At 39.7% G+C, this 17,898-nt stretch overlaps 1 protein-coding gene across 2 annotated transcripts in view; it reads left to right on the forward strand.

Moving 5' to 3' along the window:
* LOC124865666 (collagen alpha-1(XIV) chain-like) overlaps positions 1 to 17,898 on the forward strand; it is a 189,246-nt gene that overhangs the window by 168,843 nt on the left and 2,505 nt on the right. The window contains exons 43-47 of one of the 2 annotated variants that reach the window (XM_047360967.1): positions 3,242 to 3,277; positions 5,987 to 6,053; positions 6,163 to 6,354; positions 11,055 to 11,132; positions 15,451 to 15,606. In XM_047360967.1, coding sequence (XP_047216923.1) covers positions 3,242 to 3,277; positions 5,987 to 6,053; positions 6,163 to 6,354; positions 11,055 to 11,132; positions 15,451 to 15,606 — 529 coding nt within the window. Of the gene's footprint in view, positions 1 to 3,241; positions 4,407 to 5,986; positions 6,054 to 6,162; positions 6,355 to 11,054; positions 11,133 to 15,450; positions 15,607 to 17,898 lie in introns of those variants that run through there. The other variant, XM_047360966.1, reaches the window with a different exon arrangement.

Below are 17,898 nucleotides of genomic sequence, written 5' to 3' on the forward strand. Positions count from 1 at the left end.
TGCTCTGTTAGGAACATATGGAACAATCAGATCTCTGATGTATGATGGAGCTGCATGGGAGAGTGTCAGGGTGGTTTCCGGGCTGTGTTAACAAGGCTGGTGGCAGATGGGAAAAAACTGTTCTTGTGGCGTGAGGTTTTGGTCCGGATGGACCGCAGCCTCCTGCCAGAGGGGAGAGTCTCAAAGAGTCTGTGACCGGGGTGGGAGGGATCAGCCAGAATCTTCCCTGCCCGCTTCAGGGTCCTGGAGGTGTACAGTTCCTGGAGCGACAGTAGACTGCAGCCAATCACCTTCTCAGCAGACCAAATAACACGCTGCAGCCTGCCCTTATCCTTGGCTGTAGCAGCGGCGTACCAGATGGTGATGGAGAAGGTGAGGATGGACTCAATGATGGCTGTGTAAAAGTGCACCATCATAGTCTTTGGCAGGTTGAATTTCTTCAGCTGCCGCAGGAAGAACATCCTCTGCTGGGCTTTCTTGATGAGGGAGCTGATGTTTGGCTCCCACTTGAGATCCTGGGAGATGATGGTTCCCAGGAAGCGGAAAGATTCCACAGTGTCAATTGTGGAGTCACAGAGGGTGATGGGGGCAGGTGGGGCTGGGTTCTGCCTGAAGTCCACAACCATCTCCACTGTCTTTAGAGCGATGAGCTCAAGGTTGTTCTGGCTGCACCAGTCCAACAGATGGTCCACCTCCCATCTGTACGCGGACTCGTCACCATCAGAGATGAGTCCGATCATGGTGGTGTCGTCCGCAAACTTCAGAAGCTTGACAGACTGGTGACTGGAGGTGCAGCTGTTGGTGTACAGGGAGAAGAGCAGAGGAGAGAGAACACAGCCTTGGGGGGAACCGGTGCTGATGGTCAGGGAGTCAGAGACGTGCTTCCCCAGCCTCACGCGCTGCTTCCTGTCAGACAGGAAGTCAGTGATCCACCTGCAGGTGGAGTCGGGCACACTCAGCTGGGAGAGCTTCTCCTGTAGCAGAACTGGGACGATGGTGTTGAAGGCAGAGCTGAAATCCACAAACAGGATCCTGGCATAGGTTCCTGTGGAGTCCAGGTGCCGGAGGATGAAGTGAAGGGCTAAGTTGACTGCATCGTCTACAGACCTGTTGGCTCTGTAGGCAAACTGCAGGGGGTCCAGGAGGGGTCAGTGATGTCTTTTAGGTGTGAGAGCACAAGGCGCTCAAAGGACTTCATCACCACAGAGGTCAGGGCGACGGGTCTGAAGTCATTAAGCCCTGTGGTCCTTGGCTTCTTGGGAACAGGGACGATGGTGGAGGACTTGAAGCAGGCAGGCACATGACATGTCTCCAGTGAGGTGTTAAAAATGTCTGTGAAGACTGGAGACAGCTGATCAGCGCAGTGCTTCAGGCTGGCTGGTGAGACAGAATCCGGACCAGCAGCTTTCCGGGGGTTCTGTCTCCTGAAGAGTTTGTTTACGTCCCTCTCCTGGATGGAAAGAGCCGTCCTCGGCGTGGGTAGGGGGCTGGTGGGGGGAAACTTCAGGGTGGGGGTTGGAGGTGCCAAGGCCCCTCTCGAGGTTGGAGAGATGGGGGTGGTGGATTGTGGCTGCAGCTGTTGGGGGGTGTCGTGGAGGATGGTTGCAGGACTGTCCCTTTGTCTTTCAAAGCGGCAGTGAAACTTTATCACATGCTGCTTGATAATTTTACCTATTGGAAGCATATATATAGTAAAGAGAATTGGCCCAAGTACTGAACCCTGTGGTACTCCACAATTAACCCTGGAGTTTAAAGATGATTTATCATTTACATGAACAAACTGGAATCTGTCAGACAGATAAGATTTAAACCAGCCTAGCGCTGTTCCCCTGATCCCTACAGCATATTCCAGCCTTTTTAAGAGAATATTATGGTCAACTGTATCAAATGCAGCACTGAGATCTAACAGAATCAGTACAGACACAGGTCCATTATCTGAGGCCATAAGAATATCATTAGTGACTTTCAGCAGAGCTGTTTCAGTGCTATGATGAGCTCTGAAACCTGACAAACTCTTCAAACAGGTCATTGCTGTGTAAATGCTCACACATTTGATTAGCAACTATTTTCTCAAGAATTTTAGATAAGAATGGAAGATTGGATATAGGTCTGTAATTTTTCAAGTCATCTCGATCAAGCGAAGGTTTCTTAAGTAAAGGTTTAATTACAGCTAACTTAAAAGCTTGTGGTACATATCCATTTAATAAGGATAGGTTAATCATACTTAAAATGGGGCTGGTAATCAGAGGGAACACTTCCTTAAATAATTTGGTTGGGATTGGGTCTAACATAAAGTTGAAGGTTTAGATGAAGCTAATATTTCTGATAACTCAGGAAGCTCCACAGGATCAAAGCAGTCCAAATACAAATCAGGTTCTACAGTTATTTCCAATGTTGTCTCACTTGCTGAGGATGAAGTAATCATCTTCGGGAGTATGTCAAAGATTTTCTTTTTAATAGAATCAATTTTATTTAAGAAGAATCCCATAAAGTCATGACTGCTGATAGCTATGGGAATGGATGGCTCAACAGAGCTAACACTGTGTGTTAGTTTAGCAACTGTACTAAAGAGAAACCTAGGATTATTCTTGTTCTCTTCTATTAATGATGAGAAATAAGCTGTTCTGGCTTGGTGAAGTGTCTTTTTATACAACAGTATGCTATTTTTCCAGATTAAGTAGGAGTCCTTTAGGTGTGTAGAGCGTCATTTTCTCTCCAATTTTCTAACATTGTGCTTTAAAGTATGCAGCTCTGAATTAAACCAGGGAGCTAGCCTCCAATGAATAATGACCTTCTTTTTCAAGGGGGCTGCATTGTCTAATGCACCACGCAATGATGACGTAACACTATGAACAAGAGAATCAATTTGTGAAGGGGAAGAAACAAAATTATTGCCCTCCACTGTGCTATTCTGTGATAATGAGGAAATCAAAAGTGGAACAGATTCTTTAAAGGTTGTTGCAGCATTGTCTGATAATGATCTACTATAATGAACTTTTCTTTCAGGTGTGGAGTACTCGGTTAAATTAAACACAAAGGTTATTGCAAAAATGGTCAGACAGGACAGTCAAATGTTTTTCAAAGTTGCAATTAATAAATTGCAACTTTGTTTAACATCTGTATTTTGAGCTTACTCAGGTTATCTTGGTCTGATGCTAAAATATTTTTAATGATCAAATATTTTTTCACAACACTGTATCCTTATAAAATGTCATTTTCTTCCTGTGCTTTTATCCTTCAGGGTCTTGCTGGTACCAAAGGCGATAAAGGGGAAAGAGTAAGATACTCCATTTGTAGACTTAAGCCGCTGTTAGAGCAATCTTCTAGTGAAAATGTTCCTTTTCTGATCTAAAACCTGAAAATTTGTCACTTTTCCCTCCTGCTCTTATTTAGAAGAAATCCCAGTCACTGGTTCTTTCTCCTTAATTCAAACATACAATTTATATCTCTATCCTATTTTCAAGCCTGTTCAGAGTGAACCAAATCAAATCAGTGTTCTTGGTCCACCGAGGGCAGTATCTGAATTTTTTGCTGGCGCAGAAGCAAGGACATCAACCCTGGGGGCTTGCGAGACACGCTACTCACTGACTTGAATCAAACCTGAATGTTGGGGACATTTGTACCTTGCTCCATCTAATTTTAGCTTCAAGAACCAAGATGAAAGTCTTTGGGAAAGAAATCAGAGGATTTTCTCCTCTGAGTTACATTTCTGTAAAGTGGCCTAGTTCTGAAAAAGGATCGTGATAATCTGATGGGGATTTTTTAGTAGTTGGTTACCCCTACACCTAACGTTTTTCTGCCTGTGAGTCATGAATAGGGATGCCAACAGGGCTGCTTTTATTAAAATCTCTCTCATATGATTTTATGAGGTGGTTAAACATTGCATTTTTCTTGAAAAAATGCAGGCACATAATGTCAAACTTGATGTTAAATTTTTCTGCATCCCATAAAAGATCTTGCATAACTGACCTTTCCATTTTAAGCCATATTTTTAGAAGGAATCTCTACTCTATAGATCTTCACACATTCCGTATTAAAAGAATAATAAAAGCAAAGTTTTTTTTTTCTAAAATACAAACTTTGTATTAAAATTCCACAGTCACCCCAAGAGTTATGTTTGATTTATTAAAGAAATCTACATTTTCATTGTGTAAAATGACAAACACTTCCCATGTTATTTTGATTATCAGTTTTGAAAAATATAAATATAAAAGAATTAGTGTGGGATAAAGGTTGGCAGTGGTAATAAAAGACCATTAGGATCTCTCCCACCCGTTAATTAACCTCTGGTCTGACGGTTAAAGTCCCTGTGGCTGCTGGAATGGAAAGGTGCTTTTGGTCTGGATCATATACAGGTCCTTCTCAAAATATTAGCATATTGTGATAAAGTTCATTATTTTCCATAATGTCATGATGAAAATTTAACATTCATATATTTTAGATTCATTGCACACTAACTGAAATATTTCAGGTCTTTAATTGTCTTAATACGGATGATTTTGGCATACAGCTCATGAAAACCCAAAATTCCTATCTCACAGAATTAGCATATTTCATCCGACCAATAAAAGAAAAGTGTTTTTAATACAAAAAACGTCAACCTTCAAATAATCATGTACAGTTATGCACTCAATACTTGGTCGGGAATCCTTTTGCAGAAATGACTGCTTCAATGCGGCGTGGCATGGAGGCAATCAGCCTGTGGCACTGCTGAGGTCTTATGGAGGCCCAGGATGCTTCGATAGCGGCCTTTAGCTCATCCAGAGTGTTGGGTCTTGAGTCTCTCAACGTTCTCTTCACAATATCCCACAGATTCTCTATGGGGTTCAGGTCAGGAGAGTTGGCAGGCCAATTGAGCACAGTGATACCATGGTCAGTAAACCATTTACCAGTGGTTTTGGCACTGTGAGCAGGTGCCAGGTCGTGCTGAAAAATGAAATCTTCATCTCCATAAAGCTTTTCAGCAGATGGAAGCATGAAGTGCTCCAAAATCTCCTGATAGCTAGCTGCATTGACCCTGCCCTTGATAAAACACAGTGGACCAACACCAGCAGCTGACACGACACCCCAGACCATCACTGACTGTGGGTACTTGACACTGGACTTCTGGCATTTTGGCATTTCCTTCTCCCCAGTCTTCCTCCAGACTCTGGCACGTTGATTTCCGAATGACATGCAGAATTTGCTTTCATCCGAAAAAAGTACTTTGGACCACTGAGCAACAGTCCAGTGCTGCTTCTCTGTAGCCAAGGTCAGGCGCTTCTGCCGCTGTTTCTGGTTCAAAAGTGGCTTGACCTGGGGAATGCGGCACCTGTAGCCCATTTCCTGCACACGCCTGTGCACGGTGGCTCTGGATGTTTCTACTCCAGACTCAGTCCACTGCTTCCGCAGGTCCCCCAAGGTCTGGAATCGGCCCTTCTCCACAATCTTCCTCAGGGTCCGGTCACCTCTTCTCGTTGTGCAGCGTTTTCTGCCACACTTTTTCCTTCCCACAGACTTCCCACTGAGGTGCCTTGATACAGCACTCTGGGAACAGCCTATTCATTCAGAAATGTCTTTCTGTGTCTTACCCTCTTGCTTGAGGGTGTCAATAGTGGCCTTCTGGACAGCAGTCAGATCGGCAGTCTTACCCATGATTGGGGTTTTGAGTGATGAACCAGGCTGGGAGTTTTAAAGGCCTCAGGAATCTTTTGCAGGTGTTTAGAGTTAACTCGTTGATTCAGATGATTAGGTTCATAGCTCGTTTAGAGACCCTTTTAATGATATGCTAATTTTGTGAGATAGGAATTTTGGGTTTTCATGAGCTGTATGCCAAAATCATCCGTATTAAGACAATAAAAGACCTGAAATATTTCAGTTAGTGTGCAATGAATCTAAAATATATGAATGTTAAATTTTCATCATGACATTATGAAAAATAATTAACTTTATCACAATATGCTAATATTTTGAGAAGGACCTGTAGAGCTGTCTCTTTGTTCTTCAGGGTGATGTCCAGTCCCAAGCAGCAGTGAGAGCAATTGCACGGCAAGTCTGTGAACAGATTGTCCAAAGTGAGTACTCACTTTGCGTTCTGATGAGCTTGTCGTACATTTGTGGTAAAACTGATTTTAAAAAGATGGTAAAACCACCTATGTTTCTTCCCTTCTCTGCTACTTCTAGGCCATTTATCTCGCTATAACTCCATCTTAAACCAGATCCCCCAACAGTCGTCAGGGTCGATCCGAACAGTGCCCGGACCACCGGGGGAGCCGGGCAGGAGAGGCCCTCCTGGACCTCAGGGAGAGCAAGGTCCGCCTGGAAGACCCGGTTTCCCTGGGACTAATGGCCAGAATGGCCAACTGGGTGAGAGAGGTAAGATGAGAAGATGCTGTCATGTCCTTGATGGATTGTGAAGGCTTTTCTACTAAATAATTCTCATAAGACCTAACTCATTGGTGTTTAATGCCAGCAAAGCTACACATCCTGACAGTACTAACAGTAATAAATAACAACCAGGAATTTTGTTGTAGCTCTCTTCTGACACAGGGACGGTTATTTCTAACCCATTTGTGGTTAGGAATAAATTCAAACACCTTTGCATTTGTTTCTACCTAAATGGCTAATATTATGCACAAGGGTATCACATTAGGTGAACATGAGAACGTTACTCAGAACTTTGAAGGAGGTTTGCCCTGTTTAGACCTCACACATTTAATTGTTGTTCTTCTGACTGTTGAGGTGAGAGTGAACAGTATGGTAAGATCGAGTCTGGTACATCATTTAAAGAGGTCTCAAAAGAATTGGAAACCACACACTGGACTCTCTGGAAAGTAGTCTACAAATGGAGGACATTCAAAACAACTTCTAATAAGCAGACTCTTGGTCTTATGAGAAGATCAACACAGGACTGAGGGATGAGGCATAAACCACAGCTAAACTACTACTACTACTGCTAAACATTCAGTTTCTCTGATTGTACATCACCATTTTATTTTCTACCATGAAACCACATGTATATGACATTAGCTTAAAGCCATAATGAAGTTGTGATTTGATAGACTGTGATCTTGTTATACTGCTTTAATGGCTACATTGCTATTAAACCTTTTTGAGCAAAACATGGACTGATTATTTATAGAAAAGACTTTCAGCTGCTTCCATTCACTGGTGCTATGTTTTACATAGGCACTGCATTACTCACCTATATAAGGATTCCTGGTAACACAGTTGGAAAAAGAACAAAATCTGGATTGGAGTAACAATACTGGTCAGAGCTACCAGAATGTTAGTTCTGGTAATTTTGTCATAGTCTGTCATTCACCGCCACGGAGAACTAAATGCTGACAGGCCTTGCTGCAGAAAGCTTTAGGTGCAGGTCCGTTGCCTTTTTGAGCTGCTGCTCTCAGACGGCATTTATCCTGATTCTTCCTGCCCACTGGATAACTCAACATATAAATCTTTACTTCTTCCTTCTTGTTGGCCATTGTGTTTTGAACCTGAGTTTGATGATCCATATGTAACATGAGTTGCCTTGTCCAGGGTTTCTAATTTTTTATGCTTTTTATATACATTTATTTATTTTGAAATGAATTGCATAACTATAAAGAAACCACAAAACACTCCTTTAATGTTCCTATGAAAAGTCTTCAGATAAACCTAGCTAGGAGAACTTAAATTAGCATGCCAGAATGAATGGTAGGGTTTCCACTACAACTATTACAACTTGAACACAATGTTTTAGCTGGATGAACAACAAATACAAGCTATACACATTCTGGGAGACTTTTTATGGGCCGTTCTGCTCTCACTGTTTCTTTGTCTGAGATCCATTCTGCTTGTTTGCTGTATTTTATGGTCTGGCCTTCCCAAATCACATTAAAGACAGTAACTTTAGTATCCATGAGGTCATTCCTTTGCTACAAGGTCTTTAGAGGACAGACGGCATTTATGAGACTCCATCCTAATCACTGAAACATGCAAGCCACACTGAAGAACCATATTTGAACACAGCCTAGATGCACATAAAGAGCAGGAAAACTTAAGAACAGATGAATGTCGGTCCAGCTATGACTCATCCTCATCAGGGCTTCAGAACTTTGAATCTTTCCAGTTAAATGTAGAATCTTTTGCCACTGGTCCATCACATATAAACCACATTTCAGTTTAAAAGCTGTAATTGCAGTCAGGCAAAATTGTGCAATATAGGAAAACTATTTTTTGTATCAAATAATAATGCAAATTTTCAAGACAAAGAGAATAACTTGTTTCTGAGGTTATGAATTTTTCTTTCCTATTAGGAAGGTCGTAAAAGCAGCAGGACTGAAAAGCCAAAGATCTGATTTTATTGTGGTTCTATAATATTTGAAAAATAACTCATGAAATTATTCAAACAAAAGCCTTTCTGAATAACAGCCTGCCTTTGATACATGATTGATTCGACTTACTTTCACAAAGAATAAACATGATACTGATTGAGATGGAAAGATTTTGAATGAGTGGTTGAATATGAAACTACTTTAAAGTCTGCTAATAGGGAGTTTTAGATTCCTGCCTATGAAATCTAATAGTGGAAAAAAAGCGATTTTGTTAACGAGCCGAACATGTACATGATAAATATATGTCATATAACATGAGTTATATGACATATATCATAGTTTTTGCAACTTTTTATTGAGTTTGTAGCTCATGAGTTATTTTCATTCCCATTTCTAAAGTCAAAAAATATGTAAAAAAATAATAATAATAAAATATATATATATATATATATTATATATATATATATATTTATATGTATAGCTCACAGAAGAGTGATGGGTATGGAACACCATCCTCCACTTTAACACAATAACCACTCAAAACTAAAGTAATGATGGCTTGAAGTCTCCAGTTTGAATGTGAATTTATAAGAAAGATTTATATCTTGTTTTGTCCAGTGAGGAGGAGTCAGATGAGGTGTCTGAATGCTTGAAAACCTTACAGACCAGCACTCTTCCCAAGAAATTAAAAGCTCTGTTGGGCAAGCCATGCAATTCCCTACATGGCGAATTATCACTTGTGACAAAAGGTTAAATTGTGCCAGCATTCAGGTAGATGTAATTAATTCTGCTCCAGTTCTGATCAGCATTATTAAATTGATGTTCCCAGCACTCCCATTTGTGTGAAAACAGTGATGGTGTAAAACAGCAGGAGTGAATGAAAGCAAATAAAAGTATCACTTTTCTACATATTATCAGTCCATGTTTTACTCGTGAGCCTTTAACTGCACTACAGTAATCATTAACAGCACCTCGAACTGTATAAGCCCATGTACAGCTGTTTTTTCTCAAAGCAACATGTAGTTAGACCTTAAAAAGTCATTTGAAGCTAATTTTACATATTTTGTGGTTGGACAAGAAGCCAAAATTCTTCATTTGGTGGAGACACTGAAAAAAATTAGTTGGTGCTGCAGCTAATTACTGTAGGTAAGCATGTAGGAGGAGCATTTGAAGAGAGCAGTTATTGATTTAACAAGGTGATTCATGGACAGCAGCAGAAATTTTTTACTGACAGAGGACATTCATTCATTCAGTCATTGTCATAATGTTGTATTTTTGTGTGATGGACCAAAAGGCAGACAAGCACAGAGAAAAGCAGAGTGGGTTCGAAACTCCTTTAATTTAAAGAGAGTCCACTTACATGCAGGCGAGGTGCTGGATGACAGGATAATCCTGATTACAAGGCAGTTTGAAACTAGAACTTAACAGGATCCGGAGCAAGAACGAAATCCAAAGAGACATAACGACACTGCGTGGAACAAAGGACGAAGGCAAACTTAAATACAGACAAAGGTGGACAAGGTAATCAGAGGAACAGGGAACAGGTGAGACAAGGAGGCAGGGAAGCAGAGAGAGCAGGTGAACCAGATAGGGACAAATGAGGACATGGAGGAGCTAGACGAAGAACAAAACTGTAAACACACCCAGGGACCAGAACACGGGGGAACAGATCTAATAATAATAATACAAACAGTCAACAGAAGAGAACCTAGGAAACAGAACCCAGAAACGAGGACTTAAGGACTAACCAAACAGTAACAGAAAAAACACCTGACTAAACGTAACTAATTACAGAATCAAAACCACATACAATAAATTGAACGTAACCTAAAAAATAAGACACCAGAACGGGAACTCAAAGACTAATCATATTGGACAGCAACCACCTAACTAAAACGTAAACAAATACAGAACCAAGAGACACACTGTGACATTCATTCATTCATTCATTCATCTTTTATCCTGCTTATTCCATAGTGGGTCCCGGGGGGGCTGGTGCCGATCTTCAGTTTTCTACGGGCAAGAGGAAGGGTACAGGACAGAAGGCAGGACATATATAAGTTAAAAACCAAGGTGAAAAAAAACTATTCACCTACCTGAGAAACTTTATGCTCACATACAACATCCTCAAACACCTCAATGTTCTAGCTGTTGATTCCTCTAGAACTTTGTCAGAGTTGTAGCATAAACTGTCCTCATTCCTCAGCATATTGTGTTCCTTCCATTGAACATAACATTCCTATTGTTTCATAATCCTTTGGGTAAAAAGGGTTTTAAAAATTACATCTTACTCTTGCTCCTAACAGGATCTTTGGGGAAAGAGTGTAAATTTAATCCTTCTTTTTGTATTGTCAATAGGTGATCACACATCCATTCAACACGTTCCTGTTAAAAAGCTATTTTTTGTCAAAACCTTTTCTCTCTACCAGAACAAGCAGTCATGCTCTGTAGTTTCAGATGATATATCATCACCCATATATGGTTTGCCTTTCCAGTTTCAGAGAGGCATGTCTTTAAAGACTCTTTTTGTGTTTGAAAACTATTCTGTTTTGTAAAACAATTGGTCATTTATTTTAGGCTCCTAGAAGATTTTTAGGTTCTTAAATATATTTGCTGAATCTAAAGCTCTACTTATATTACAATTGAATATCACACTGATTTAGTAAAATCCCTAACAAAACTCAATCACAGATGTATGGGCACCACTGACAGATGGACATCCACCTAAATGTGGATGCCTGAATTCTGTGTTTTCAGGTTTGCCAGGAGAAAAGGGAGAGAGGGGGAGTCCAGGCATTGGGAGCCAAGGACCACGAGGACCACCCGGTCCGCCCGGTAAGAGACAACGCAGTCCTGAGGATGATTATTGAACTAGGTTTGCAGAAATCACAAGCACTCTGTTCTGCTTCAAGCTCAAATAACATTCAGAGGTTCTGTAGCTACAACCAAAATATGACCATGTAAAATGACTGTACATGAACATTCATTTTCTTTTCCAGACAAAATATTTGCACAGTGTTCTTATTGTGTACCTTCTAAACGACACCAGAATGTCTGAAATATTAAAACAATTAAATGAAGTTACCCACAGCCCTAATGCTTTTAGGATTCACTCTCTACTGACTCTCAAAGTCAGGATGGCAAGCAGAGGTTTCAGCCTATGAATATAATTATCTGTATTGATTTTCCTGCATGCGGTGTGGTTATAGGTTTGTGTTATAAAAATATGTCAGTGCTGGTATTTTCAGTTTACTGTAATCGATACTTACAAGAACACAAACTTCAACTGAAACCTTCCACGGTGACATAACTGAAAAGACAGAACATATATAAACATATATCAAACCTCAGGTTTTTTTTAAGGAAGTTGTATTCTCTGTGTAGAATATTTTTTATTAAATACCTGTGGGATCATAAATTTTGCACTTAGCTAAGGAAACCCCCTTTAAAATATTGATATCCTATTCCTCCAGACTGCTGAACTGTCCTGGTGGAGCAGTTTGTCCTGCGAAAACATCAAAGAGGCCTGGGGCTAAATTTCAGCGAGGAGCTGCGTTGTTCATGCTCCTGCCCTCTGGACATTCACTATCGGCCTCCCTTATCTAGAAACATTGCAGTTTTTCTCTTGGTCTCGGTGGAAGACACACGCGTTTTCTCTCTCTCCCTCCCTCCCTGCTTCTGTTTTTTGTCTGTATTTTGTCTGTAATTTGTCTGTATTTATGGAGGATATGCAGAGCCTCGCTTTACATATCCTCCATACTTGTAAATTATGGATTTGGTCAGCTGGACTCTCAACGTACTTGATCAAATGTTTTCCGACGGGAAGACAGGGTAAAGGAGACCCTCTTGTCCAGGCGGGACGTTCTTCTCTGGATACACAATGAATTCTTGGCAGCAGTGGAAGATTGTGTGCCTGACTACAATGTCGGTCGCGGACGTAGAAGATGTGTACATATTTGGACTTTTGATAACAGGATTTCTGCTTTTTGGAGTTGGTGGTTACCTGGCTTATGGAGTGATTCGCAAAACGTGGGCAGCTGTTCAAAGCTTTCCAAAGCTTCCTGCGATGTTAGATGGAGTCTGTAGAGCAATCAACACTCAGACTGAAATGTTAAGAGAGCAGAATCGCAAGCTGGACACGATTCTTGAACAGAATCCCAGCCTGGCAGTGGTTGGACTCAAGAAGTTAAAGGATATAATCTTGGAGAAGTTGTACGCTCCAGATCTGCGGAAAGTACCAGAAATTTGGCTATTTGGATTCGCAATTGAGACATACCAGTAAAACTCTTAAAATGGTTCGGAATTAGAGTTGCCAACCGTCCCTTGAAAAACGGAATCGTCCCGTATTTAGAATAAAAGGTACGCGTCCCGTATTGAGCTGAAACGGGACGCACGTAGTCCCGTATTATTAGGTGGATCAAACATCTTCACTAAAATGTCAATAGAATTAATAAATGATGGGGTGCTTTATATTTAACATTACGGTAAATTCATTACCAGCCATATCCTGCTCTGTGACCAATGAGCTGACAGAATATTTCGACTCATCTCATTGGCCAGCAGGTACCGTTGCTAAGGATAGATACAGGTGTTACGCCAATTCGCGTTTTCCCATCAGATACGGTTTCCCCAGCGTCTCCTCGCCGCTTACGTGAAAAAAGGCCCGTGTTTGTTCAGCGCTTGTAACCAGCGCTCCGTGCTTCTGCCGCAGGAGATCTACGGACACCGTGAAAGCTCAAACAACGTGTTTCGGCGAAGTTGTCCCACTTTTTTACAACTGTGCTCTCATGATAGATAGATAGATAGATAGATAGATAGATAGATAGATAGATAGATAGATAGATAGATAGATAGATAGATAGATAGATAGATAGATAGATAGATAGATAGATAGATAGATAGATAGATAGATAGATAGATAGATAGATAGATAGATAGATAGATAGATAGATAGATAGATAGATAGATAGATAGATAGATAGATAGATAGATAGATAGATAGATAGATAGATAGATAGATAGATAGATAGATAGATAGATAGATAGATAGATAGATAGATAGATAGATAGATAGATAGATAGATAGATAGATAGATAGATAGATAGATAGATAGAGTGCTCGGGAAAAGGCGAAGTGTCACTCCAGTGGAACAGCAGAGAGGTGGATGCAAGTTCTTCAGGCAGCTGACATCCCCAACATCCAGGCTATTGTACCCTTTGTCCTCAGCATCCCTTCTTCTAGTGGGTTTGTGGAAAATATTTTCTCCATCATGAAAAATAAGTGGACTGATGTGAGGAACAAATGTTCTACAGAATTAATGAGAAGTGAGCTAATTGTCAGTCTAATTAATGAAATGTCCTGCTCAAAGTTTTACTCGGTAGTCCTGAAAAGCAAACAACTCCTTGCAGCAGAAAGAGCTCAAATGAAATATAAATGGAAAAAATAGGTTGTTTCTACATAATTCAGTACTGCAGTTTTTAGTTCACTAGTTCAATATTTTTTTCACTACACCTGTACAGTCATGGCCTTTAAGGCACAAGTGTTTATGTTTACAACTTTTCTACAGACTTTATGTTTTCACTAAATGCACTATTATGAAAATGTTTTGCATTATACTGTTATGCTTTTTTATATTGTTTTAAGTTAAGCAGGACGGAGGTCTTTTCAATAGTGGTTTATTTATTTTAGAAGGATATTTGTTTTTGTCTAGTAATTTTATTTTGCAAAAAGAATAAATTATTTTATAAATTGCTGTATAATTGTTTTTCCATTAATATTTGTATCAGTCAAAACATGCATCGAATTAAACTTGGGTTCGAGTCAAAGTCATTTCACACAAAGAAAAAGGGTGAAAGAAATCACCAGGCCGGTAGAGGTGCAGACAGTGGAGTTGGATAGCCCTACCAGGAGGTGTCCCTTATTTATTTATCAAGGAGTTGGCAACCCTATTCAAAATTCACAACTGCCTGAACCACAACATCTATTGTTTTTCTAAATCTGGCTCCCCAATGTGGCCTTGGCAACTTCTGCTTACTGGCTATCGACAAAATATCTCCTGGATGTTATATAAACACGATCCTCTTCCCCAGCACTACCCTACCAGCTGTGTGCTGATGCGGCCGATTGATCAAACTTCCACCTCTCTTCTCAAGGACAATGGCACTTCTATCAGTGTTGACAGTCTAATTCTTGCAAACACACTCAGACTTATATATATTCACACCCTCAAGATTCCACCGTACCCTTGATAAATCTTTACTTATGTGTGTGTTGCTTACCCCTGCTGAGGTTTTTTGTACTATTTCAGACTCTATTCTTGGCAGAATAGAGTTTTTTTTCCTCCTATCTTACTTTACCTAAATGTGTGATTTCATTACTTTTCATGGATTTTCAGATTTCTCAGAAGGATTACCAGCAAAAGCCAAATATTATTAGTATTTGAAAACTTGAACTAAAGCTGTTTTTACACCAATGACCAGAAAATGTTTGATTTCTTAGAAGGATTGTATTACAACAATTTCATACCAGTGAAAGCCAAACATTATTAGTATTTCAAAAGTTTGGACCTACCAGTGACCCAGCTTCTCTACTTAGACTTCAGTGAGTGCCCATGACTGTTACTATTTGAATGATGGGACCACAGCTGCCTCATCCAGCGACCTCAAGGATTAATATTATAATTTTTCTTCTAGCACAGGATGAATTCCTTACCACAGAGGACTCAATGAGCTAATTACCTCTATTAGAAAGATTGGATTAGAACCAGCTCTTACCAGTAAACTCCCAAGGATTGTTAGTGTCATCTGATTTGTTTTTCTGTGTTTGATTTTCTGTATCATTGTAATGTTTTTTCTCGTGTACAGCGCTTTGAGTGCCTTGTTGCTGAAAAGCGCTATATAAATAAACTTGACTTGACTTCAACCCTTTTTTATGTCACATTGTTAAAGCTACAGAGACTGAAGCAGTTTCAATGAACACCTAGTTCTGAATGGTGACAGGGTTTAACCTTGCGTGTGCCGCTTTTTTCGCTTCTGTTTGCATTCTTTCTCACCAGGCGTCTCGCTGCAGGAGTCATTCTACCAAATGTCAAACCACGGTGCATACACATCCTTCTGACCCATCTTTTAATAGAAACTCTTTCTCCATCTTCAGGCCAGCCAGGTGAAGGTCGGACAGGCAGCCAGGGCCCATCTGGTCGGCCCGGGAGCCCGGGACCGGCGGGTAGACCTGGAAATCCAGGAGCTACCGGACAAGCTGGACCGCCAGGATACTGTGACCAGAGCTCATGTCTGGGATACAATGTTGGAGGTAAATATTATTAATTTGTTGCTGAACTACATTTTGAATTTCCTTTCAAGTTAAAAACAAAATAGGACAAATATATTAATATTGGTTGAAACAATAAATTATTTATTTGGTATTTTTCACAATGTTACATTTGAGTGCTATGAATCTCTTCATTTTCCAGTTATAGACTTGGTTAAAATAATTTATTTTGCACATCTTAAAGCCACGTCTCAGTATAACAGGGTTTGTGTTTATTAGAGTAGAGGGATGTTCCAATCAGGATTTTATGTCTTGATTATGCATTTCATTTGTTGTCTTTAGAATAAGATCAGAAAGAAGAAAGAGACATGTGTAGAGTTTATTTTTCCTGAAAGAACGAGGTTATGAATGGGAGACAGCGTCTTATCGTTGCTAGTTATTTCACACTTTTATGCTGTTCCACATTTGCTGCACATTAACGAAAGTGACTGCTTTCACTTTTTGCAGACAACTATGGTTTAAATGCTGTGAATGATTACTAAAATGGGTCGGGGGGGAGGGGGATTCACCAGCTGGAGGCATCACAGGGGAATGTGCCTTAGCAGAGTAACGTCATGACAAGGATGTGATTTATGTGGGAAAACAATAGAAACCGGATGGTTCTCGGTACCTTTTTTTAATTCCCACCTCAGAAATGTGTGAGAAACATGGTTTTAATAATATTAAGGTTTAGATCCAGTTCTGCAAATGTGTGAACACTCATGCAGACAGTGTACAAAGCAGATTAGGATCTGGCAAATAACATTTTGACTGGAAAGTTTTCTTTACTAATATTATTTTTTATCGTACAGTACAATGGGGCCTTAGCTGAATTTGGAGTTTGTCCTGTTGTCTCTGAGTAGTGTTACTGAAAATATCTACTGCTACTAATGTTCCAAAACAGCATTAACAACGTGGCCTTAAAATGTTAGAAAATGTTATTTTACCAGCGACCGTCTGCCCTCAGATAGTTACTGTTCTTGTAAAGTTCTCAGAGTTGGACAGAGATCCAACTTTTATTGTTGTTCCACTTGGAAGCCTATTCATTTATGGCCACACAGAAGGATTAAGGACTTAACAGGTCAACGATATTTGTCTGTGTTGAAATCTAATAAAATATGCCCAAACACAGATTGAGGCACACAGAACGTCTCTGAATATTCATACAGATGTGGATCTTGCAGGCCTCCACAGTGGACAGTTTTAAGCCATTGCAGCAAAGTCGTAATATATCATCTGTGAAACGTAGCTGATGGATGAGACGTTACTTCATCCACTAAAGCTAATTTATTTAAATGGATTCAACTTTTAACGTTGTTTTCTTTTCATCTTGTGTTTAAGAGTCCTGTCTGCTACTCCCAACACTTCAAGGTTTAAACCGAGCCTCCCTGCCTGACCACTTCAAAGGCAGACTTCACTTTAAAAACTTTTCATTTTCTTTTCGACATTTTTAATTTTAGGTTAATATTTTACACGTTGCCAACCAGTTATGTTTTATTTATTAAGTTTGCATTTTAAATTTTGCTGAATTCGGAAGTATGAATGACATTTTTTATTTGTTACAAAATATTATAATTAATATTATTTATATTGCATCTTTCAAACAAATATGCTAATAATTGCTTCAAGAGACATGATTTGGTAAAGAAACATTTAACAGGAGATAAAACGAAAAGCAAAAAACAATGGGTTAAAGTGAAAAATGAAATGCTACTTAATAAAGAAATAATTAAAATTGTGAAAGAAATTTAAAATAATTGCATTTACAACATAAATATAACTCAATTTGGAGGCCCAGGAAAAGCCTGATTGTTAAAAAAATTTCTTTCAAAGATGAAAGTGAGTTTGTGAATCTGATCTCCTTAGGTATGTTACTCCAAGGAATTGGTACCCTGCCCATCAAAGCTTAATCACACTTACTTCTCAGACAAGATTATGGTGTGGCCCCAAGAGCTGTGGCTGCAGACCTAAGCTTAAGGCCAATGATAAAATGTGTGGAGTACCAAGACATATTTTGGATATTTCACAGATTTATCCCGTTTAAACATTTTAGAGAAGTAAAGATTCCCTCAGCCTCATTTATTTACTGTAAACTGCATATAAAGCATGGTGGTGGTGCTATCAAGGTCTGTTGTTGTTTAGGTTCCGCTGTAATTCACTCTAATTCAAAATATAATGACTACATCACATTTCCTTAGTATTACATCAGATCCTCAGTCAGACAGCTAAAACATTAAGAGAACTAAGTGCTCCATTTTTAAAGCTTTTAAATTCATGTTACACTTAAATGTAGAT

This window comes from Girardinichthys multiradiatus, chromosome 3 (genome assembly GCF_021462225.1).
Source record: "Girardinichthys multiradiatus isolate DD_20200921_A chromosome 3, DD_fGirMul_XY1, whole genome shotgun sequence".
Lineage (NCBI taxonomy): Eukaryota > Metazoa > Chordata > Actinopteri > Cyprinodontiformes > Goodeidae > Girardinichthys > Girardinichthys multiradiatus.